Genomic DNA, 23526 nt, shown 5'->3' on the forward strand with positions numbered 1-23526 from the left:
ACCAGCTAACCGCTAGGCTGCTGCACACATGGCTCCCCCCGGAAACCCTCTGCAGTGCCTACGTCAGCACGCTGAATGCCCGCCTTAAAGGAGCAGCAGCCCCTGGTGAATCTACCCTAGTTTGTGTATCGCCACAACGTATTGTTTGCGTCATTTCCTTCGCGAAGTTCATTGCGCTGTCCTAGAAACACACTAGCGTTCTCCAGTGCAGAGAAATAGTCTAAACTTGATTTCTGATTATTTCCAACATGTCTGGATACAGACGCCGTTACAGACGCAACATGACTACCACCGAGGCGTTGCAGTATTTACAGGCGTTGGACAGCGGCGATTTTAAATTGTTTGAAAAATAGTATTGTAACGACCACGCATGAATAGGCTCGGTAGCCCTTGGCTAACGGGTCGGACCCTTAAGTCGACTGGTTAACGTTGTCGCCCGCGGTGCGGGAGATACGGGTTCGCCTCCCGGCTGTGGCGACGGTTCCTGGGCGGCCCTGCCCTGCCCTGCTCTGCCCTGCCCTGCCCTGCTCTGCTCTGCCCTGCCCTCGCTACATTGCCCCGTTCCTTTGGGGAGGGCGTCCCCGGCCAGACCGTCACATTTGGGGCGCGAACCCGTGGCTCCCCAACGTTAACCAGTCGACTAAAGGGTCCGACCTGTTAGCCAAGGGCTACCGAGCCTATTCATCAGTGATCGTTACCGTATTAAAAGTTGTTAAAATGTTAATGTTGGTGTCAGTCGTTTCTTAACAGACATACAAACATATACCAATGCATTAATATCTTAATTGGGTATTTATCTTGACAGATGGGCAATTTGACCACCCATGGTCGTTCTTAAGTTGTTTGGGACTGTTTCAATGGTTATTTTCAGTTATTTATTTTTTTTACATTTCACGTTAGGCCTTGTTACGTTTGTTAGGTTAGCAATATGTGTTTTCTGTTTTGTTTTTCAGGTAATATTTTCACGTTTTCAGTTTTTTTTACCATGTCTCCCTGAAGTTTAAATTGTTTAAAAATAGTATAGTTGTTAAAATGTTAATTTTGGTGTCAGTCGTTTCCTAATAGACATGCTAACATATGCAATGCATTAATATCTCAATTGGGTATTTATCTTGACCGAATATAAAAGCAATACTAGAACATGTGTGTTTGAAACAAATGAGGGATAATTAATAAATTGCTGTGTCACATATTATAGAATTTCACACAGGTAAACAAAACGTCAGTCCAGCCAGGATGGAGGAACGCTCCCGTTTCAATCATTAATCGTGCACTGGCCCGAATCAGGCCTCGATGCAGACACACTGGCCTGTTTCGTGGAGCAACCAAATGGTGTCAAGTCCTATTTACATCACCTCATGTCTTCAAAATCCTCGATCTTTAAGACCTGCTTGAAAACACCACAGAGGTTGGATAGAGTACCATTTTCACTATTTTGCATAATTGGCACATTTACTGATTTTTCTTTGCTTTAAATAAACCAGGAGGTGGTCTAGATGGTCGTCCCTCTCCAAACCGAAAAAGGAGAAGTGAGTAAAAGCATTGATTATTGTTATTCCACTAAACCGAGGCATGCTTTGGCAACTTTTATTCAATACAGCGTCTGCTGAACAGTGAAGTACAGCTGATCATCTCATCAATTACACATGCAGCCAGCCTGTAAGCCATACGTCAGTGTCTAAAGTTGCTGGTGTCCGATGAAACAAGGTTTTCAAATATTTACACGTTCCAGTCAGTGTTGCGTGTGTCATCCTCATTATGTGAAGGTATCACTGCTCACAACAAAATAGATTTTACGCATGAGGAATATCTGGGAGACATATATAATCATTATTAGAAAGCGGGGGACACATGTCAGAAGTCTGCCCCTTTGAAAATGTCAAAATAGAGTTGCACAGGCAGACAGACGTGCAAGTAACTCATGTAAACCTCTGATCAAATCAGAATAACTGAATATTTAGTTACATATCCCTACCAAAACTGTGTAATTGGCAGTATATCACTGCTGTTGCATCATCATTAGCCATATCTGCACTGGCTGTGTCCTATCCCACTAAACAGCTGCACGTTGTTTAGGCAGAGGAATCCAATGTAAATGTGTGACGCTAATGCTGACACCAACCTGGTGGTACTGTTGAGTGATTCTGCTCTTAATTACATGATTCGGTACAGGAGAAGGGTTGAGGAGATGTACTGCTGTCTCCAGCATCGCAGGTAACCGCGACACCACCGGTGTGTGTGTGGTTTCCAGTTGTCACTGAAGTCTGCTATGCCAGCTTAATTCTCTAGTGGGTGATTCCTTGCAGCACGGAGAGACATTCTGGAGCTGTGAGTTGATTCGTGCATCAGACCAGTCCATCGCAACTCTCTTTTCTATTCATCCTGCTGGATAATAATAATCAGTTTGGATAAAGCACTCTGCATTGATCCAGTGCAATAAATGTAATGTGCACATGTCATTTGAGTTGACACTCATTAGATTTGTTGGCGCCGATGCAAGACATTAGTTTTAAACATGCACTTCAAGCATATTTTCAATTTCTTACATTAACTGAACATTAAGGGTGGCATTCATATTTTAGAGGAATATTTAGGTTACAATAATGAATACGTCTGAGCATGCAACTGAGCCCTTAAAGTGACACCTTTTGCAATATTGTCTAGGGTAAGCCACAGAATGACCTGATACCAACTGTGCAATCTTATCCCATGCAGGCCCAGTGTCCAGAGAGTTCTTTTGGCAGTGTTGGTTGTATGTGGGTTACCGCCATCCTGTTTGTGCTCTAGAGGCTTTGTGGGTACACCATCTGACTGTGGTGTAGTGTGTCGACTTGACACATTGCAGACTCCTGTGAGGGTGGGGTCTGGCTGGCTAAGTCAGTGAAACGGAGACACCATCCATTGTTATCATTGGCGTTCATGTTAATACCTGTGCCTAAGTCAGGGCCATTGAGGACAGCAACACGTAGCACCTGTATGTCTGACCTAAGGTGACCCTGGTTCTAAAGGGAGGTATTCCAATATACCCATATTTGAGTGAATTACTCAGAATTTAAAGGATTGTTCATTGTGATTTATGATTTGAACCACTACTGTATCAGTAAATTTGTCCAATGGTGTTTTAGCCCATATAAGATGGGGGAAACTAAGATTTACCCTTCTTGTGGAACAATGACTGTATTGGAAGTCTCTCTGAAACAGAACTTTATTCGGTAGATTACAGTTAGAAGAAAGAACTCAGTCATCTGCCCAGTGCCTTCATGATTTCCAGCTTTGGATCTATGCATGGATGAATTACCAAATGGGCCTTCCAGGCACAGGCCCCTGGGGTCCAAAGAATCAGGGGGGCTCAGCCAGAGTCTCTGTGTGAAGTAACATTCATTTGTGTCATTTGTGTCAACAACAGTTTACGGTTACTTTTTTTTAAAGGATACATCAATGTTAATATTAAAGCTGAAACGCAGGATTTTTTTTCCATTATTGAATTTTTTTTTTTTTTTGGCCAGGTTACATAATAAGTAGCACCTTTAGCATGGTTGGGGTCTCTCTCCATAAAACATTTGACCCGGTAGAACGAACGCTGGTGCAGTGGCAAACACGTTCCTATTCAAGCAGGAACTGAAACGTGATGACCATGTGGCAATGCCGCTGTAATCTACCAGTTCTACAGTCAGTATTACAGAACAACAGTGTTTCCACATTGTTTGATGTAGTGTTTGTAATACATCAGATTGCCTGTGTTAGCTTCGGTCAAAGGATGCAATTTTTACAAGGGTGGGGACTGTTTACTGCTGAGCTGACGGCACACAAGCAGCAATGGCTTAGCCTTAAAAGTATCTTTAAAACGGATCTCATAGTTGTGGTTGAGAGAAGCGTATTTTGTTTCTCTAGCTGAATGTATTGCGGTGAGGCTTTAGGCGTCCCTGCTCAGGCGCCCATTGACTCAGTCCGTTTTATGGATCTACCATAGTCATGATGCCTTTGGCCTCCACCACTACTGATAAACGGGTTGTACCGGAGCGCCCTCTGGCGGTTGAACAGATGTCAGGGTTGGCTTGACACTGACTCGGCCAGGCTATTTTAGCTTTAGTGGGATACTCTGCGGTGTCGGGCTTGCCGAAGGTCGCAGTCTTCAGCGGCTCCGCAGTCATTTTGCAGACAAGCTGATCAACCGCGACTACAAACTGACATTGTAGAAACTGGGGGTGAGTAACTTAGCCAGCTAACAAGCTCGTCAAGTAGCTTAACTGCGAGATCAAATACCCTGCCAATTTGTCACCTGGCTGAACAACATAGGCAGCCCGTACGCTTGCCGTCCGGCTACATGTTTAGCTATAAAAGAGTGGGTTGGGGATTGTTGATCATTTGTTTAAAAAGTCGCAACAGCTAAAGCAAAGTAATACATATTGTGTTAAAAGTTTTTCACCAACGTCACCTTTCGTTTAGTTCTCCAGCTAACGTTAGCCTAGCTAGGTTGTGTTTTTGCTAGCTGCTCCTCATGCTTAACACGGAGCGAACCAGACGCAAACAATATCGCGTGTGTTGCACGCTAGCTAGCACCCACATGTAGCATGTAGACATGCTTCTTCGGAGACCGCTGTCCAAGTACTTTAACGACAGCTAAATTCACTGCGGCTCATCAACTCGTTTTTACTTCGCAGACACCCCATCGCCAACAGAATGACTGACGACGAGCCTTTGCCCAAGAAGGTGGGTCAAGAGTATCACCATGGTTGTTTATCTGCTGACCCAGTTGACCTTAAGCTAGAGTAGCTTTAATAATATCGGTTTAACGCCTGTCTCCTTCCTGACATTTGTTCTCGGGGGGGGGGGGCACAAAGTGAATGCTATAACTTTTAAGTATTACTGCATACTACAGCGCCTAACTTACATGTCCCCAATTTTTGATGCAGGTCTGTCTCAGTGAATCAGATTTTAAGAATATGACTCGTGAAGAAATCTTTGAAAGGTATTACTCACACAATGCACACCTGTCGTCTTTGAGTTTTTTTTAAAAGAACATGGGCTGTTCTATTTTATGTAACTAGAGAGAAAATGACATTCAATCTTCTTTCAGGTGGAAGCAGGAGGAAGCCTTTATTGAAGTGCTAGAGAGAAAATATTCCCAGTTGAATTGTAAGTTCTCTCATGTTTCTCCCCGTCTGTGATCATTATGACCTGAACTGTTAAATGTGGGTTTTCTCTTTTACTATTGTGCACCCAGATTGAAGTTTTTGTCACGCAACACTTTCTATCCCATAGCAAATGATGTCACCAACCTTAGGGAATCGGAGGAGAAACTGAAGCAGCAAACACAGGAGGCAGCTCGGAGGGAGAACATCCTTGTTATGAGGCTTGCCACCAAGGAGCAGGAAATGCAGGAATGCTCTGTGAGTATGCCCAATGCGTTTGTACAAGCTTATTATCACTTTCACTGTCAAGCATAAATGGAACAGTGAACTCTTCAGCGATGGGGAGCTGAGTGGATTGAAAGTGATACGTCACTGTTCTTTCCCCAGACCCAGATTCAGTACCTCAAGCAAGTTCAACAGCCAGGTTTGGCCCAGCTGAGGTCATCCATGGTGGATCCTGCTGTCAACCTGTTTTTCCTCAAAATGAAGCGTGAACTGGATGAGAGTAAAGACAAACTGGACCAGGCCAAAAATGAACTCAGTGCTTGGAAGTTTACACCTGATAGGTAAACTAAACCAAAGTCCTCCAGCCAAGACATGGCCCAGGCAACTCTCCTCTGCAAGAATGCAAAGTGTGGTGGGGAAAAGGCAGAAAAAGCTATATGTTGAAAAAATGACTGACTCTTTAATTTAAAAAGAATAAGCGAGACCAGGCAGATATGGTTACCCGATCCAGTGCCCCCTATTCTTCACTCGATGTTCATCATAGACTTTGTCAAAGACTGTCAGGTGAATTGATTACAGCTCAAAGGGGCTTGAAGGAAACGGGACTCTTCAGAAGAGATGATGACTCTCCACCTCCGAATTAGACCCCAGTATCAACAGTGCTATACTCTTTGTGAATGGGAACATGGGTTGGAAGGTTACATTTTACTATGGTTGTTCAGTTATTAGCAGTGCACACCCTTGAGTGTTCTGTAAACAAAACTGGTACATTCAACAGTCTATTAAGGTTCACAAACATTTTAGACATCTAATGTGTTCTGTTGTTCACAAAGTTGTCAGATGAGTGGTTATGTTGTTTTCATTACTGTGTCAGTGATGCTCCTGGTAAAAGCCATTCATTCCTCCAATCCACAAAGAGTATAGATGTTGAACATTAAGTTGATGGGGAGGAGTGCCCATCAGACCCCAGTCCAGACAGAACCTGTTAAATGCTAAAGACTGTTGGTCTCTGAAGTGATCTTGGGCTTGCCTCACCTTGAGCTGACACAGGAGTCATCTTGAGCATCACTTTGTCTGTAATCTGAGCCATGTGCAGGTACGACTTTGTTTTATCAATGAATTCTGAAGCTTTGTTTTCTCTAACTCGTGTGTTCACAATTCTGATGTTTCTTTCCTTTCACTGGTTAATTAAGGTAAACTGTATTTATATGGTTGATATTTGAATCCATATGCAAAAGAAACGGGCCACATAGAAAGCTAGAGCAGCAGTATGGTGTTTTTTACCTTCATTTTTAAATTGATAATTTCCTACATATACAGACGATTAACTGTGACAGCTCAGACAGAGCTATTTAAAATCTTTGTGGAAAAGTTTTTTTGTTTTTTACCAAATGTCCCATACTGTTTGTTCTATGTTTGTATTGTTTAAAGTATAAGATGTAAATGTATTATTTTGAGATGTAATATTGTTAAAAGATCCCAGTATTCTCCTTCCATAAGTTCAGCTGTTCATGAATTTTAGTCTGAATATTGGTTTTTCTTAAGGTCAGGGCAGATTGGGAGTTGTAAATTTGCCTCGAACAGCTGAAAATATTAGTGGTTTAAGTCACGTAGATCAGAGCATTTCCTTTTGGAAAAGAAAAGCATAATTGAACTGTATTTTTGATTGAACTTAACATAAACAAACACCAGGGAACTGCAATTGGAGCTCCCACCAAATATTTATTTTAATTTCAAAATTTAGAAGAAATGATAGTGTATCTAAATCTCTTGAATAAGCCTGAATGAAAGCGATGAAATAGCAAGCTGCAGGAATTATAGTTGACAAGTTATTTTTTCCTTTGAGCCATGTTGTTGTATGTTATTAATCAGATCTCTAACTTTCATTGCAGTCAGACAGGGAAGAAGCTGATGGCCAAGTGTCGGATGCTGATCCAAGAGAACCAGGAACTGGGCCGGCAGCTGTCCCAGGGGCGCATCGCCCAACTGGAGGCTGAACTGGCATTGCAGAAGAAGTATAACGGAGAGCTCAAGAGCAGCCAGGATGGTAAGTAGGCTTGCAAAGTCCAGCTGATAAGATTAATTTCATATGTAATTGCTCAATGTATGTTTGGGTGTGTACTTGTACAAAGCTTTATCATCATCTTACCTGCAGCTGTTATAAGTATTTGCTTCACAGTTAAGTGTGTGTGTGTGTGTGGGGGGGGGGTCCTTGGATTTTATGTTTGCACTGTTAGCGCCAATTGTAATATAGTGTATAGAGGTAACACCTGCAGAGTTGCCCAGGGCCAGAACCTCCCTCTCTTTTTGAAGTTTGTGATGTCAGTGTTGTTTGGTCCATGTCAATTCTATCCAATCATTTCTTTGATGGCCCATTCTGGTGTACGATCTGCCACAGAGCTCAACGATTTCATCATTCAGCTGGATGAGGAGGTGGAGGGCATGCAGAGCACCATCCTGGTTCTCCAGCAGCAACTTAGGGAGGCCCGTCAGCAGCTGGTCCAGGCTCAGAGCGCTGCAGTGGGCTCGGCAGTCCCAAGTCAGACGGAGCATGCCCACAACAAGGATTCTGGAGATGGAGTGACCAATGGGCCCAGAAACACCAGCCCTATTCACAGGACAGCAACAGAACCCTCTGGGGAGATGAGCAACAGCAGCACAGGGCAGCATGCTGAACCGTCCCCCTCCCCTAGCACAGAAAGAAAACTCTCCAACTATAATCACTTGGGGAATGTGAACCAGCTTAGCCAGGCTTATGAGACAGTTGACTCCCCAACTGGTAGTGAAACCTCCCTCACACAACATTCCACTGGCACAGACTCAAACCAAGACTTGCAAGAAGATCAGGAAGATGGAATGCCTACAGGAAATGTAGTAGGACTACAAATGCACAACATGCTCAGAATGGCTTGAATGTTAAATTACAGGGACCCTATGAATCTTAGGATCTCTATATATTTGGACATGAACTTCTAGGTTGAAATAATTGGGGAGGCAGCATTCTCAGTTATAGAAAAGGTGTTTCCATGTCAATAATGATATAACCAACCAACCACAGATCAAAAATAAGTGCTGCAGCCTTTTATTTTTCTCTATGATTTTGATTAAAGCGATATGTGGAGTTGGTGGATTCTCGACCAACTTAAAATAAATTTAACGTTGGACTTCTTTGGCCATGGTAGTTGTATTGTGTTAATTAGCCATTTTCTGTCACAGCATTTCGGTGTTATGTGTTGGAGGTTGGGTCAATGAAACAAGGAGTCAATACCTAGGTTTAACATGGAAACCAAAAATCTGACTTCCAGCGTAATATGACCTAGAATTGATATTTTCATTTGTTTTTTTATTCCTGATGGGGAGGGGGGATATATATATATATATATATATAAAAAATTTTAACTTTTGAGTAAGCAATAAAAACGTCTCTGGTTGGTCCAAAAATCAATTAACCTTTGTCCTGATGTAAATCCAGCCCTTGCACATGAAAGATATGGTTGAATTCAACTAGAAAGGGAAGTCCTCCATCTAGTGGCTCTTATAGTTTCAGACACTAGAGGAGCATCATGGGTAAAAAAAAAAATCTTGTTTTTTTTTTTTTGCCTCACATCTATTGAGGACACTGAGAGCATCAGAGCGGGTTAATGCACTAGTAATACATGTTATTACATACTGTACCACCGTAGCCCTGGTAACCATCCACTTGAACGGACCCTCGGCTCCGGCTCCCTCCTCCTGCCCTGGAAACGCTTCATCCCCTTCAGCTCCCTGCATCTAGCACAAAGTGTGGTGGGAGGAATTAAAGTGACACCGCTTTATCACATGAAAGTAAAGCAGAGCAGCTCACAAGGGTGAGATCTTTAAGGGGGAGTAACCTTTTTCGCAAAGACTTGCAGAGGAATCCAAATCTCTCCAGACTCCCCATAGCCTACAAGGACCTTGGTAGAGGAAGCCTGTATTCCTTAAATTTTCCTTTGCTGGATTACATAGATTTAATTTCTCTCTACTTTGCCAGATGGGAGTATAACTAGAACAGACACGCAAGTCAGCTGCTCTTCTCTCTCAAACCACAGGTTTGTTTTTTGTTTTTTTCCCCTCATCTCAGTTTTATATGTCAGCTTGCGATGCCAAGATGAGCAAGCAGCTGATGTAGAAAGCAGTTCACTGCACAGCACGCACTGAAGGCGAGGACCCAAAGGCATCTTGAAATAGAAATTAAAGAGGAGGAGGAGGGGAGTTCTGAGTACCAGAGCGGCAGTATGCCAGACTCACTGCCCAGCATGGCCGTGCAGAAGAAACAAATTGTTATCCCTCCACCGAGGGGTCCACTTTCTGTCTATACCATAGACAGCCAGAAGAAGAAAAATGGCTCTAAAACAACAGCAGGTTGGTAACCATTTTGTTGTTGTTTTATCATAGAAAAAGGATCTGTATGGTTTGCAAACCAAAACAAGCCTCTTCTTTTTAATTTTCTTTGGACTATCACCGTTGCAGCAGCGTCTGATCATACAATGATGTATTAATTGAGCATAATGATTTAAATCCATATTTCCTTTAATTAATCATCTATTGTCATTTTTGAGGGAATGCTCAGCAGGGGCATCCGTGGGGCTGATTACATAACATGGGTACAGAGAAAAATGACAGCGTCTCTTCCTCAGTGTGTGATCCTATAGGAGGATCGTTCTTCTGTTGTTATTTTTCCCCCCCTTTTTGCGTGTATACCAGTCCCCCTTCAGTTTTGCTCCTGTGGTGCCTCCACGCCTTCATTGTCACTCGATGTTTGTGTTCTGTCATCTCCGCGAGGGCTGGTCAGGTGCTGGCATGTTTCTCTACGCATCTCGCATGCAGCAGTTCATAATGGCTCTTTCAGCTGCTCTTGACCCCCGAGGCCATCATCCATGACAACCACCATTTAGGACCCAGCCAGCCTATCTAAGGAGTCTCTTATAAAGTAGTGTTTACAAACAAATTGTAAAAAATTTCTCAAATTGAAGACTCCTAACTCATCAGTCGCTTAGGCATTTGTATTTTGGATCCTCTGTTGTGTTGAGATGCATTTTAAGGGTTTGTGTTCTGTAAAGAATTGTAGATGGTAAACTATCGACAGTTTTGGATCATAAGGAAACTTAATCCCAAATTGTTGGATTTCTTTGTTTCTCACCAAATAAGATAATATGCTTACCATTTTTTCCTCCATTTCAGAGAGAGGCAATGATGTAAAACCAAATCCACAGACAAAGAAAACAGTGTGTTCTCCCTCTGTCGTCAAATCTGCACAAATGTGCAACACCACTGGTCCTCGGATCACTGCAGGTTTGATAGTTTTATTTTTGCCTGCAGTCATTCTTGTCCTTTTATCAGGCAGATGTCATGGGATTTCTTTTCCTGACAAATTATTCCTGGCAGGAAATGACTTACAGACTACCATAATTTTCTTATTCACAACTTTTAAACCAAGCAAACTGCGTCAAACTTGTGACTGCACTGTAAAAGTATTCCTCTCCTCATGTTCTAGGGGCCAGTGGAACCAACATAGATGAGAGGTTGAGGTTAGCACGAAAGAGGAGAGAGGAGCATGAGAAGGTACTCGGTATGTCGGCTCCTGAGGTGGCACCCTTCACAACATGCAAGTCTGAGACATGAAGATGCACCCAAAATGGTTAAGACGTTCATACTGGCTTGCAATTTGTTCACAGCTTCTCGAGAGCTGAGCAGGTTGGAGCGGGAACAGCGTGCCAAGAGGTACCATGAGCAGCAGCTGGAGGAACGCAAGAAGAGGCTCCTGGAGCAGAGGATGAAAGAGGAGAGGAGGCGATCTGCCGTTGAACAGAAGCGCAAACAAAAACTCGAGGAGGAGATAGTGAGTTGGGATGGCTCGTAACGTTAGAAAAGGAATCCAACAAAACAAACAATTTGTTTACAGTGAGGCCCACAATTTCACGAGTGTTTCCCATGACGGGGACCAAGCCGTAGCATCACTGAGGTTTGTTTTTCTCCGAATCAAGGAGCGATATGAATTGGCAGTGCGCAAGACCCAGGAGAAGAGCGAGAGGGCTCTGCAGGGCCTCCTTCAGAATGCAAGAGGAAGGAAGCCAGCCAAGAACAATGGTAAGGATGGATGGAGAGACAGGTTTCCAGTCGTTTAACTGCCCTTAACTTTCTTTTTCGTCTCTGTAAACCCTTGACACCCCGCTTAGCTTTGCTCTACCCAACATGTCTTAACACAAGCACTGTTGACTGGTTTTATTTAAGCTGTTTGTGCTTCATCTTGCTCTTTAAACTGATTAAAATGCTAGTTCCACGCCGCTTACCACTGACCACATGGGAGAAGAATTTGGTCAGTCGCCTCCTAACCCCCACCTGCTCTTATTTGGCCAGGAGCAAGAGTGCTGCTTGTTATTCAGGAGAAGAAGGTACTTCCTTCCATCTTGATGTAATCCGTATGTCCCCACTTGTTTTACATGGCTGATCAGAGTTTCAGTGCAATCTGCAACTACCTTGTCCTCTAATGCAAATGCAACACACAATTCAAACAAATATGGCTCCAACAGTTGACACCTCCAGGCCGTTGGAATACAGCGCTTTGATTTCTAACCCTTTTTCCTCTCTGCTTAATCATTACCCGCTATTTACATCCTTTCCACCTTTCCATTTACATCCTGTCCATCGCCATTTGTACGCATTTCTCCGTTCTCTCACAATAAATGGCTCAAACACTGGCTCAGTTGTCCATGTTTGTCGCCGTTCAGTTTCATGTCACTCCATGAATACCACCACCCCTCACAAACCTCAGCATCACCCTGGTCCAGCTCATCACAGGACTTCTGCCTCTCCCAGCCCCAGCAACAGCAGCCACAGAAGTATCAGTCTGTCTCAGGTAAATCCAGCTGCTACCTTGGGTCTTCTACCATCACAATACTGCTCTCACACACTAGAGATGATAATGACAATTGAATCAACAACGATGACAATTTTTAACACTGTAGTGGTTCCTCCTTGGTTCCCCACTTGAAAACCCTCTCTCGGAGGCGTCTGGGTAGCGTGGAAGTCTATTCCATTGCCTCATTAGTTCGAATCCCTGTGTTACCTCCGGCTTGGTCGGATGTCCCTACAGACACAATTGGCCATGTCTGCGGGTGGGAAGTCGGATGTGGGTGTGTGTCCTGGTTGCTGCACTAGTGCCTCTGGTTGGTCGGGGCGCCTGTTCAGGGGGGAGGGGGATCTGGGAGGAATAGCGTGATCCTCCCACGCGCTATGTGCCCCTGGTGTCAAGTGAAAAGAAGCGGCTGGCGACTCCACATTTATCAAAGGGGGCATATGGTAGTCTGCAGCCCTCCCCGGATCGGCGGGGGGGGGGGGGCGGGGGGTGGAGCAGCGACCAGGACCGCTCGAATAATAGGGTAATTGGCCAAGTATACAATTGGGGAGAAATGAGGGGGGGGGAACCCTTTCTAGTCTGATTGTCAGACCCAAAAGTGTTGCAAAACTGACATAGAGGAGTAGTTCTGCACACTTTTTCTTCCCTTTATTCTTTTTTTCCCATCCAGACTAAACCAGGAAAACGGCAAGACGGCAGTAATGTCAACAAGAAAAACACCACCACCACCACCAAGAACAAAATTAACAGTAAATCCCCCATCACCAACGCTAGAGTGAAACCAGCTCAAAAAACCCAGAGCAGAACGGGGCCCCCCTCACCAGAACGGTGCGAAAGCACACCTCTTCATTTTGGTGTTTGCATGTGTGTTTGTGTCAAACATCCATATTCAGTTTTAATAACCACTATTTGGACAAAAAAATAAACCCAAGTTAACCTGATTTGTTTGAAGGACTCCTAGAAAACCAGTCAGCCGGCATGCCACACCTCTGCAACTGGAACTCCCATCAGTCCCTGAGGAGCCCCCTGCTTGTTGCCGTGACCCCTCCCCAGTCGCTGCCAGCCCCTCCAGGACGCTGCCATCCAAAGTTCGGAGAGTTGAGACGAAGGACACGAGCCCGACACAGACTCCACGCCCGGGCTCAGCGGGCTCTCATAGGGAAACTGTCACCAGAACAGAGCCAAACAGAAGTAAGTGACCAAAGACCAAACATTTATCTGGGAAATAGGATGTGCAGTAGGACCTGGCAGTAAATCAGTGTTAATTGTCTTTAAAAGGTATTGTATCGACATGAAACTGGGATATTGTGACAATATCAAACATAATTTTGTTGTTTAAATTAGTGATTGTGAGAATCTACTACCTAACTTCAGATGAGGTCTGAAATATTTGAGGGAGTATTTGAAAATTTGTTTTTGGTTTGATATTACTCAAGATTCAAGGATTCAAAGCTTTGTTTGTCACATACTTCATGTACAAGTACAATAAGCAGTGAAAAGATTTTTTTGAATGATAATAAATAAATATAAATACAGCAAAAATACAATACAATTCAAAAAAGTTAAAAAGTATCTGAGCATATATACAATGTGCAGTTGCTATATAATGTACAAGTAAAAGTAAGCTATATACAATACAATTAAGTACAAGTGTGAAAATAGACTGAATGAGTAAAGTGTATACTTTATACTATATATACTTTACAATACCAAACATTTTGATGTGATGAACTCGTTAGATTTTAAATATGTAAATATAAGCAGATATTGTGATATATACTGATAGTGTGTAATAGTATTTTCCATATCGCCCAGAACTAATGTGCAGCACTCGAGGTGTTGGTTTTGTACCGTTGTTTGTGTGTACCACAGTTGATGTCGATATGATCCCTCCTCAGGCTCCTTCCAGATACCTGCCCCTGCCGCTCGCCAGTCTCCAGTTGCCACCAACAGGCCCTCAGCTGGGACGACAGACCCAGAGGAGGCCTCACGTCTCCTGGCTGAGAAGAGGAGACAGGCCCGCCTACAGCGGGAGAAAGAGGAGCAAGAACGCCTGCAGAGAGAGGAGAAAGAGGCGCAGGAACGCCTGCAGAGAGAGGAGGCAGAAAGGTTGGGAGAGGCTGACCAGTCTGCTGGGATTGATATTATGAAAGATATGAATGTTAGACAACTGGCTTATTTTGTGAACCGAGTTCTGTGCCAAAGGCTACGGCATTGATTTTCAATCCAGTCTTCAGCAAACCTCCTGCACTGCTGGTTTTCTGTTCTAGCAGTTAGGTCATTACGTCTACCTGTTTAGATGTCTGGAATACCTGACACAACAGGTGAACACAGTAAACTATCTGTCAGAATAGAAAACCAGCAGTACTTTGGGTCCTCAAGGATCAGAGTCGGGAGTTACTTGTTACCCGAACCGCACTATCTCAGAAGTGGAAAGATTCCTCTGACGGGACCTCGCGTGTCTTGTGTCCAGGCGGAGTCGCGAGGAATTGGAGCGCAGGAGGGTGGAGGAGCAAGAGCGGTTAGAGGCCGAGGCTCAGCGTCTGGTAGAGGAGAAGAGGAGGAGGGAGGAAGAGGAGCAGAGACGAGCTGAGGAAGAGCGAGCTCAGGCCATGAGGGAGGCTGCGCTCCTTCAGAAACAGGTGAGTGACGCAAGCACGGGTTCAGTTAACCACACAGCTGAAGATGAATGGAGAGCTGCAGTTAGCGCTGAAACAGCTAGTCGATTGATCAGTTAGTCAATCAACAGAAGGTCGATTGTAATTTTGATAATTGATTAATTGCCCAATGACTGCCGCCCAATGACTGCTGGGATAGGCTCCAGCATCCCGTGACCTAAATTTGGATAAGCTGCTTGGATGGATGGATGAATTAATAGTTTTAGTCATTTATCAAGTAAAAATGCCAAATATTTGTTGTTGACAACTTTACAAATACTTAGATTTACTTGATTTCTCCAAATCATAAGATTATAGATATTGAATGAACATTTTATGGACTAAATGATGAATCGATTCATCGAAAAACGAATCGATAATGAGTGCATACAATTTCATTGTTTTTTCTTGTTTTATTTATTTAGTTGTTTTACATTCCTGTTAAATTTTCTTTTTTGCCCATCTCTCCTTTACACAGAGAGATGAGGAGCAGGCCAAAGAAAGGGAGAAGGAAGAACAAATGAAGCAAGAGAGGGAGCTGCTCGTCCAGAAAGAGGAGGCGGAGCGCCAAGCAAGGAAAAAGGTGACGAGTGTTTGAGAAGAAAGAGAATTTCAGTGATAAATTACAATATGCAAAGAGGACTGGTTCTAATTGTCCAAAACAAGCTAAATCTGGCCAGCATGAATCCTAGGCAGTATGGGACCATAGAGAGCTGTAATGCAGATATTCTGTCCCGGTTTCCGTATGTTGCTGTTAAATGATGATTGCAAAGCCAGTTAGTGAAGTCCATCTCTATAAGATTATTGGTTTTGTTTCGTTTTTCTAGCGACTTGAGGAGATCATGCGGCGAACAAGGAGGTCTGATCCCACGGATAGGGTGAGATTGATGACTCTGTTTGAAAAAACAGTGTACTTTACCCTGGAGCACTTCTCATGCACATCACACATCAGTAAATCCAAAGTGTGAAAACCATAGCCTTGATAAGTTTCAGGGAATTATGAATGTTTTGGGGTTTTTTTTTTTGTGGTTTTTTTTTTCCCCAGAAGTCTGTGCCAGTGAGGATCCTGCCAAAGGAAACCGAGCCAAAGGAAAACACTGAGCCTGCGCAGAATGGTGCCATAGAGGAGGCTGATAAACTCCTGGTGGGGTCCAAACCTTCTCAGCTGGGGTTGAACGGCGTGGAGGACATGGTTCCTGTTGTGGCCTTCAAGGAGCGCAGGTCCCTCAGAGCTCTTGCAGGCCTGGAGGAGATTCAGACACACCAACGAGCAGGTGAGAAGCACCCAGCGGATCACCGCAACAACTATGGTGCTCCGGGTGGGAAATTAACACAAGCCACTGGGCGAAATGTGGTCATGTCAATTTTTGCTCTTGTCTGTAATTTCTGCTCCATCACCCAAGCTGGCAGGTAATCAGCCATTTTATGGAGGTCGATTTTCTATTTTAAAAAATCCTATTCGCCTGCTAAGATAGTGAAACACACGGGTGGTTTTGGAATACCTTCGCCACAGTGGTTGGTAGACTATAAAGTTTGTCTCGTGCTTTTATGGAGCATTGATCTTGACACGAATGAAAGCTATTATAGATATGAAACGTGTTAAAGTTGTGTTCATCTCCTTATTTGCTTTAAAATACTTCGTTTGATATCTCTTCTCTTCCTGTTTCGCTTTCTTCAGAAGTCATCTGAGCACCTTGAAAGCAGGCAAACCTCTGAAGGAGCTGGTATTTCCTTGGGAAACAGGAATTACTGCAGAAGACCGACTTTCCTGCCCTGCACTTCGAAAGCGCATGTATAATAACTATTTAATCCTTGACTTCTAGGTAGGATATCGATATTTGCTTACCTTTTTCTGCTTTAGCAGTGCCACAAATATCTACACCAAGTTGCAGTATACTTCATTCAGCACAGCTAGAGTCAGAAATGTACAGTAGATTTAAGACAGTCAAATGACTAGTGTAGGTTGCTGCCAGTACACAGTATTGATTGTGGGAAGAGTTGTCTCAATGCATATGACTATAACAATAGCACCAATTCACATCAGCCATATGCTTTAGCTTATTCTCGATTTCTCGTGACAGTGCTGCTATTCATGCACTTTTCCTTCCTTACTTGGGATACTGCAGAATTAAGTGAGTTTTTGTGGCTTTTTGCACAAGTGTTAGGTTTTAAAGCCAGCATTTAGGGTGTTGGTGAAAGTTCACCTCCTGTCTTATTCTCCTTGATTTTGTCGAGTGTTGAAATCAAATATGTGAACGCTGCTACAGAGCTTAGTTCCCAAAGACCTTGTTTTCCATGTTGTGTGTGTGTGTTGTCGTTAGAGAATACCATGCACAAAGCCTTTATTTATCGTGTTGACAGTTGGTTTCTTTGAAACTGCAATCATTTTATAAAGCGAATCTCAAATATAGGGTTTAAAACAGTTTATTGGGATAAAAAAAAAGTAGAAAAACAAACGTAATGATTGGTCACAACTTGTATGTCCTAATCTTCTAGTTTAAATATAGCTAATAGTTTTACCTTCACGCTACACACTTTTTCTGTATGAAATAATAAATCTGTGTAAATCAAGCGTGTAACTTGTTGAACAATTTTAAAACTTGAAATATACAGTATGCCATCTTTGATTAAACTTGATATTAAGCACCATATCTGCCTCCACAGTCATTTTGACTATAGTGACTTAAAAAACAAGATGAGACTGCATAGAGACCTGTTAAAAAAAAAATCAAATATAATGCACATTAGATACTCACTCATGCAATGTAAAAAGTATAAACACCTGCCACAGTTCAGTTCACAGTACGCAGATCTCTCAGTATCTGTACTGTGTTAGACTCGGATCCAGGGAAGATGGAGAAAGGCGCTATCATTTGCAGCAGCCGTCGTGTTTCCTCCGTCTGCGCATGCACCCTGGAAAGCTGTCTCTCCAGCTCACAGCCAGCCAGTAGGGCTAGAAAGTCTCCATCTGCAGGGTTTAAGCCGCATAGCACACACCGGGTTGGCAACTCTCAGTTGGACATGGCTGACTAAACCCAAATTGAAGAGTTAGCGCTACCAAGTTCAGACAAGTGGAAGAGCTGCAGTCGTTTCAACTGGCTGAGATCAACGCAGCTGCAGCTCCAGACGGGCACAGTACAAACCTTTCATGAGGCTGCCTAACGTGGTGATGGCCAGCTGCTGGAATGTCACTTCCTGGTGTTTGAGAAACATCAGCAGGTATTCTGACACAGCGGTGAAGTGACTTCTCAGTAACTGGATGATTTGCCCTTGGAGAAGCGGTCACATTAGCATATGGATGAGTCAAATACATTATGCACAGTTTTAATTGCGACTAAATGAGTGACATGGGGGGGTAACTTGGAAATTATATTACCATCCATTTCCAGTTTGCTTATGATGGCAGCTGAGCTGTATGAAAGCTTGAGGTTTCCATTTTTTCCAGACAACTCCACCAGGCGAAGAACTTGTTCCGATGTTATTATTGTTGACAAATAAGACTGAAATTTATCTGAAACAGTAAGCAACTTGTGATGAGTTGGTAGCCAACTCTTCAAGTTTCTATAAATGAAGCAAGACGAGGCCGCATATCGATGTTTAAGTTTTCTGGAGGTCCTCGTTCATTAAAGACGAACCATGTTCCCCAACAATTGTTAACGGCTCACTTTCAATTCATACGCCCAGGTCGCTCACCCGATGTCATCAGATGACATAGACACGATGTGACACACAGCAAGGTGTCCTCTGAGGTGATGGAAGATACAAGAGTCTGGAGAAGACCCGATAAACACCGACTTTCCAGCACAGCCTACACCGCAGAACAGAACAATTCAGTCCCGAGTTGACTGGTTAGCCAAGAAAATGAAAATGAGAATAGACTGCTATGGTGAAATATCATGGCTTGTGGCATTCTCCTACCTCCTGACCCAACCGGGAGTCGCACAAGTTGCTGATTGTGTTGCAGCCATGTGTGATGACATCAGAGCTGGGGCGGTGATGGTGGAGCAGCTCCCCCGTCACCTCTAACATCCCCTCAACCACCAGGACCTCCTGCAGGTAAAAACACAAAGCATGCCTTTAACAAAACTGTCTGAAACGGTTCTCCTTCTGACTTTGGGCAAAGTTTTGGCGAGTCTCACGTTATTTGCTGGGTGCGCAGACAACGTAGACAGCAGCTTCATTGCCGACTCCGGCCCCGCGATTGTGGAGGAGCTCAGCAGCAGTGCTTTCAGTGGCAGCGCCCAGTCCAACACCATAAGCTTTGCTTGGATTTGAACTACAGATACAAAAATAATGATAATAAAAAAATAATAATAATAACACAGATCCCCCCCCACACTAATCAAGTCTAATCCTGTCACAGTTGTTCTAATTACCACTTTTGGAGAGGATTTGAAGGCATCTGCATGCTTGGGATGAGTTCTGCAATGGAAATTGAAAAAAAAGGGAATTTTGACCAACTTGAAAATGTACTTTGCTACCTCAAAAACGGGCTGCTGGTGTACCTGAAGGTCACTATTACCTTTTGCACAGAAGAGGACATAAGAGTCAACAGAGACTTCAACAGAAAATGATCCCCGATGCTAAGCAACTTGTGATGATGCTCCTGCAGGGCAGCAATGTTGCACAGAGCAGAGCAGCTGTAAAACTGGACCTTAGGATGGGAGGACTGCAGCAGAAGCACCAAGACTGGAATCGCTCCGACTTCACACAAGACTCTTGTTGAACAGTCTGGGGGGGGGGGGCAAAACAACATGACATTTCAACGTGTTTGTATACTCACGTGTCATTCTCAGACAAATGAATAAAACGCCAATGATTCTGACGAACACGTGAACAACGTTTAAAGTTAAGCTCAGGCGCTAGCAGGCAAACACAAAGTACCGCATTGTTGGTGACAACGTTAAACAAGCATCAAAACAAAACCTACCTGATTGGGTGAGATTTAACAGGGCCCACGCTGCATTTTGTTGGTCTTGAGGATCATAGGACTTGGCCAAGGCCAACAGCGGTATCAGAGCATCTGACACAACGGCCTCTCTGTTAGACTCTGTAAAAAGGACAAAAACTGTACCCGTGGGGTTGCCTCCACAATGTTGCTTTGATCACATAAAGACCACTTGTTTTTTTCCTTTTTTTCCCCTTTTACTAGATGTCTGTTTGGTTTGTTATCCATAACTGAGAAGAAAATACCCAGAAAATTGCCCTAATACAGACTGATACGCAAAACCTGAGTAGTGAAAAAGTAGTGAGGCATCAGATGAGGTACATCAAATATACAACATTATTTTTGTCCAATTTCATGTTTTTTGCCCCCCTGCGTTTTCTCCCCAATTGCACCCGTCCAATTACCCCGCTCTTCCGAGCCGTCCCGGTCACTGCGCCACCCCCTCTGCTGGTCTGGGGATGCCTCCTCCGATACACGTGGAGTCGCTGGCCGCTTCTTTTCACCTGACAGTGAGGAGTTTCGCCAGGGGGACGTAGCACGTGAGAGGATAACGCTATTCCCCCCAGTTCCCCATACTCCCTGAACAGGCGCCCTGACCGACCAGAGGAGGCGCTAGTGCAACAACCAGGACACATACCGATATCCGGCTTCCCACCCTCAAGCCGGAGGTAGCACAGGGATTTGAACTGGTGGTCCATGTTAGTAGGCAACGGAATAGACTGCGACGCTACCTGGACCCCCCCCCCCCCCGCCCCAATTAAAAGTTTTTCCCCAATTTTGCTTTCTTTTATGTCCCACCTACCATTCCTTTTAGCTGGTTGTTTTTTCATCATTTGTGCTTTTGAACAGAAAAATGGGTCATCAGTTAGCAGGAAAAAGCATGGCAGGATTTAGCATTTTAAAGAAACTTCATACGCCTGACCGAACCTGTAGAGGCCAAGATGGCGACACATGCACAGGCATGACACTGAGCAGCGGAGTCCCCAGACTGGAAGATCTCCAGTATGGGCATCAGCATCCCCATCTCCAACACTCGCTCTTTACACACTGAAAAAAACAAAAAAAAACAAACGCATCGATCTTTTTCTATGCACATCATAAAAAAGAGTACACAGAATATTAGCACGACCTGTTTTTTACCTTCTCTTTTCATGAAACGGACTGACTAGACGATTTTAAGTGAAAGCTGTGACATAGTAGTACCTTCTCATATTCAATTGTCTTTAGTCAAGAAGGAAAGAGAAGAATAAAAGAGGAGGAAATGGTTCAAAGGGACCTTTTTAAATGCTTGGCAGCTTAAACACCGATGCTACCAAAGAGAGTGCAACTAGAAAGAAGAAAAGCGTTCCTTATGTACTTTCATCTCAATGCAAATACACTTGTTTTCTAATGTTGGCATGTGCAGTACCTGGTGCAGACAGTAGGAATGGAGAAATGCTGAGAAATAGCGACAGACAGACATATGAATAGAAACAGAAATAAATATAGGTACAGGTACTACAGAGCTACCTAAAGATTCTTACCATTATTCTTGATTAGTAGATTGACTAAGGAAAAAGAGAGAGTTTTTTGTACATCCAGATTGGTTGAGAGAAGCAAGGCCATGAATGGATCCATGAAGGCAGCAGGTAAAGGCAATTCCACTGTGAAAGCAAACAGGAAATGAAATGTAGACAAATAGATAGATAAAAAAATATGTTTCATCTACTGGCCACAGTGAAGCCTCATCAAACAGCTATCATGGCCAACCGAATGGACAGGCCCAGGCGACATTGTTGATGACAATCAACTGATGTTGGTTTCAAATCTGTCACATATCTTTTCCATTAGAGTCAACCAAGCATACACTGCAAGAGAATTCATTAATCTTCACCCTTGGGAAAAGTATGTGGTCTGAAATTTGCATAATACTGGTCAAAGCCGTCAGTGAGCTTATCCTTACAGTGATGTGGCTTTGGAGAAACAGGAAAACAGCAGAACCCTTTTTCATGTGCTGCAAACTATGGTCAACAAGTTAAAATGCATGTTGCATAATGCATGTTGAGTGATTCTGCAAAAGCTTTTTACACAGTGCTAACTTATTTAAGCATGCACAACCACAAAGGGTGGAATCCATGGTTTTGTATGCTTGTGGTAAATATGCGCATGAATGCTGGTCATAACCATTAGCAGGGCATACCACTACAATAGTGCACAACAATGACGAGACCTGTGCTATAAAGAATACAGTCACATTCTACATGTCCCTGGTCATTAGGTTATCACCGTCACCCAGTTTGTGGGAATTCATTAAAAAAAACTTTTTTAAATTACTCACAATGGTGACTAACATACAAACAATACAAGGCTGCAGCTTTTTGTAGATCACTGCTTTCTGAGGCTGCAAGGGTTTTCAGCTCCTGCAGACATTCTTGACTGAGCATGGGGGTTTTGTGATCTAAGAACAGAAACATAATGACATTTTGAAATTAAGAAATATGCCCCAGTTTACAACAAATGCTGCTGGCAGGTCAAACTATTAGTTCTATTCCTCTTGTTGGGAATTTTTTTCATAACCTCTTAAGCAATCACCATGAGGTTTTTTGAGTCTAACCATTTTCTGAGTCTAACCATTAAATGTATAATATTGCATACATTACCCTTAAAAGGTACTTTAAACTCTGAGCCAATTTGGATCTTCATGCAAAGGGGGTGAACGTTTCACATTTAAATTTCACGAAGAAATTGATAAATTGAGTATAGGTCCCCATGCCCTCCACCACATCTCACTTCGAGGTCAGAAAGGAAATAGCCATGAATACTTGCCCTACCCGTGTACAAGTGGTGCAATAAGGACAACTCATGTGAGGTTTTTCTCTCCTTCCTCCTCTTGAAACCCTTCGAAGTAGTCGTCCTCAAACAGGGACATCGGCTTAGCTCTCTGACAAAGTCTTTTATTTTTTGCTCGAACTCTGCGCTTACTTTCCTCAGATGAACCGTGAAGGCTGCGAGCATGCGGGCACATCCCTCACACAGCCCAGAAGCCATGTCTGCAGCTTTCGGTTGGACAAAGGAACCTGACGGCCGCGCACCTGTACAAAGACACGCGCACCTGTACAAAGACACGCGCACCTGACGCGTCACGTTACAACCAAATCCCGATTTGTTTTGCGTGATTGATATTACACCTTTGAAACGGGTTTTGAAATTATGAATACAAGTATAAATCGTCGCAACAAAAAAAAATCCAAGTCAAGCAAATCATGCAGATTAAAAGTCAAAGCTGAAAATGAATTCATGGGCATTGCTTAACGCTTGATGCGCGTCGCTACATTGCGTTGGACGAGATTGCATTTTTACAGATGCGTCTTTGCAAAGTAATTTAGAGTTACGTGACTGTATAACCCACGTCACACGTCCCGGGACCTGGGTGAGGAGATTTCGACACGACGTGCAGAGGGAGAGTTAGAGGCCGAGAGAAGATAACAGCAGGCTACGAAATGGTCAGGTTTAAACCCAACACCACACTTGATAGGGAAACACAATACGGGGAGATGCCAGGAAATGGAAACAGGGTAACATGTATTATTGCAGTGTGACACGAGTGAGAGAGGGACGTTGGAAGGAAAACTGAAGAGAAAACGGAATTAAACAAATTAATCTACGGAGTCTATTACAGTTGAAGCCAGTGAGAGGTAGTAGAGCACG

General features: G+C 43.5%; 3 protein-coding genes across 6 annotated transcripts; 2 read left to right on the forward strand and 1 right to left on the reverse strand.

Annotated features, from left to right (window-relative positions):
• The first annotated feature begins 4099 nt into the window (after positions 1–4099).
• On the forward strand, positions 4100–8763 carry LOC130126398 (pre-mRNA-splicing regulator WTAP-like). 4 transcript variants are annotated; one of them, XM_056295892.1, is made up of 8 exons: positions 4100–4205; positions 4662–4710; positions 4914–4969; positions 5078–5136; positions 5263–5390; positions 5520–5698; positions 7250–7404; positions 7756–8763. In XM_056295892.1, the coding sequence occupies exons 2-8, from the start codon at positions 4681–4683 to the stop codon at positions 8268–8270; spliced, it is 1122 nt and encodes a 373-aa protein (XP_056151867.1). In that variant the 5' UTR covers positions 4100–4205; positions 4662–4680; the 3' UTR covers positions 8271–8763. The 4 variants fall into 4 exon arrangements, with proteins under 4 accessions (XP_056151867.1, XP_056151870.1, XP_056151868.1 ...); XM_056295895.1 differs by lacking the exons at positions 7250–7404; positions 7756–8763 and having other exon boundaries at positions 5520–6060; XM_056295893.1 differs by lacking the exons at positions 4100–4205; positions 4662–4710 and having other exon boundaries at positions 4930–4969; positions 5285–5390.
• Positions 8764–9607: 844 nt separating this feature from the next.
• map7a (microtubule-associated protein 7a) lies at positions 9608–16826 on the forward strand. Its single transcript, XM_056295422.1, has 15 exons — positions 9608–9740; positions 10560–10670; positions 10873–10947; positions 11054–11217; positions 11363–11465; positions 11654–11770; positions 12083–12234; positions 12905–13062; positions 13187–13425; positions 14133–14310; positions 14708–14876; positions 15370–15474; positions 15719–15769; positions 15937–16165; positions 16570–16826. Exons 1-15 carry the CDS (start codon positions 9614–9616, stop codon positions 16578–16580), a joined length of 1989 nt encoding a protein of 662 aa, XP_056151397.1. The 5' UTR covers positions 9608–9613; the 3' UTR covers positions 16581–16826.
• Positions 16827–17683: 857 nt separating this feature from the next.
• Positions 17684–22866, reverse strand: LOC130126058 (uncharacterized). The gene is made up of 13 exons (XM_056295424.1): positions 22650–22866; positions 22157–22276; positions 21363–21482; positions 20767–20886; positions 19822–19941; positions 19414–19622; positions 19268–19313; positions 19031–19167; positions 18810–18941; positions 18585–18699; positions 18268–18402; positions 18035–18160; positions 17684–17859 (listed from the first exon to the last, which is right to left on the reverse strand). Exons 1-13 carry the CDS (start codon positions 22864–22866, stop codon positions 17684–17686), a joined length of 1773 nt encoding a protein of 590 aa, XP_056151399.1.
• Positions 22867–23526: the final 660 nt, after the last annotated feature.

Source organism: Lampris incognitus, chromosome 16 (genome assembly GCF_029633865.1).
Source record: "Lampris incognitus isolate fLamInc1 chromosome 16, fLamInc1.hap2, whole genome shotgun sequence".
Classification (NCBI taxonomy): domain Eukaryota; kingdom Metazoa; phylum Chordata; class Actinopteri; order Lampriformes; family Lampridae; genus Lampris; species Lampris incognitus.

Coding starts and splice junctions, on each gene's coding strand:
- LOC130126058 (XM_056295424.1), bottom strand. CDS start 22,866: ATGGCTTCTGGGCTGTGTGAGGGATGTGCCCGCATGCTCGCAGCCTTC. Junction 19,314..19,413: donor TGTCCTCTTCTGTGCAAAAG/GTAATAGTGACC, acceptor TTTCCATTGCAG/AACTCATCCCAAGCATGCAG. Junction 18,403..18,584: donor ATGTCATCTGATGACATCGG/GTGAGCGACCTG, acceptor TTACTGTTTCAG/ATAAATTTCAGTCTTATTTG.
- LOC130126398 (XM_056295892.1), top strand. CDS start 4,681: ATGACTGACGACGAGCCTTTGCCCAAGAAG. Junction 4,970..5,077: donor CGTGAAGAAATCTTTGAAAG/GTATTACTCACA, acceptor ATCTTCTTTCAG/GTGGAAGCAGGAGGAAGCCT. Junction 5,391..5,519: donor AGGAAATGCAGGAATGCTCT/GTGAGTATGCCC, acceptor TTCTTTCCCCAG/ACCCAGATTCAGTACCTCAA.
- map7a (XM_056295422.1), top strand. CDS start 9,614: ATGCCAGACTCACTGCCCAGCATGGCCGTGCAGAAGAAACAAATTGTT. Junction 12,235..12,904: donor GAAGTATCAGTCTGTCTCAG/GTAAATCCAGCT, acceptor TTTCCCATCCAG/ACTAAACCAGGAAAACGGCA. Junction 15,770..15,936: donor GGTCTGATCCCACGGATAGG/GTGAGATTGATG, acceptor TTTTTTCCCCAG/AAGTCTGTGCCAGTGAGGAT.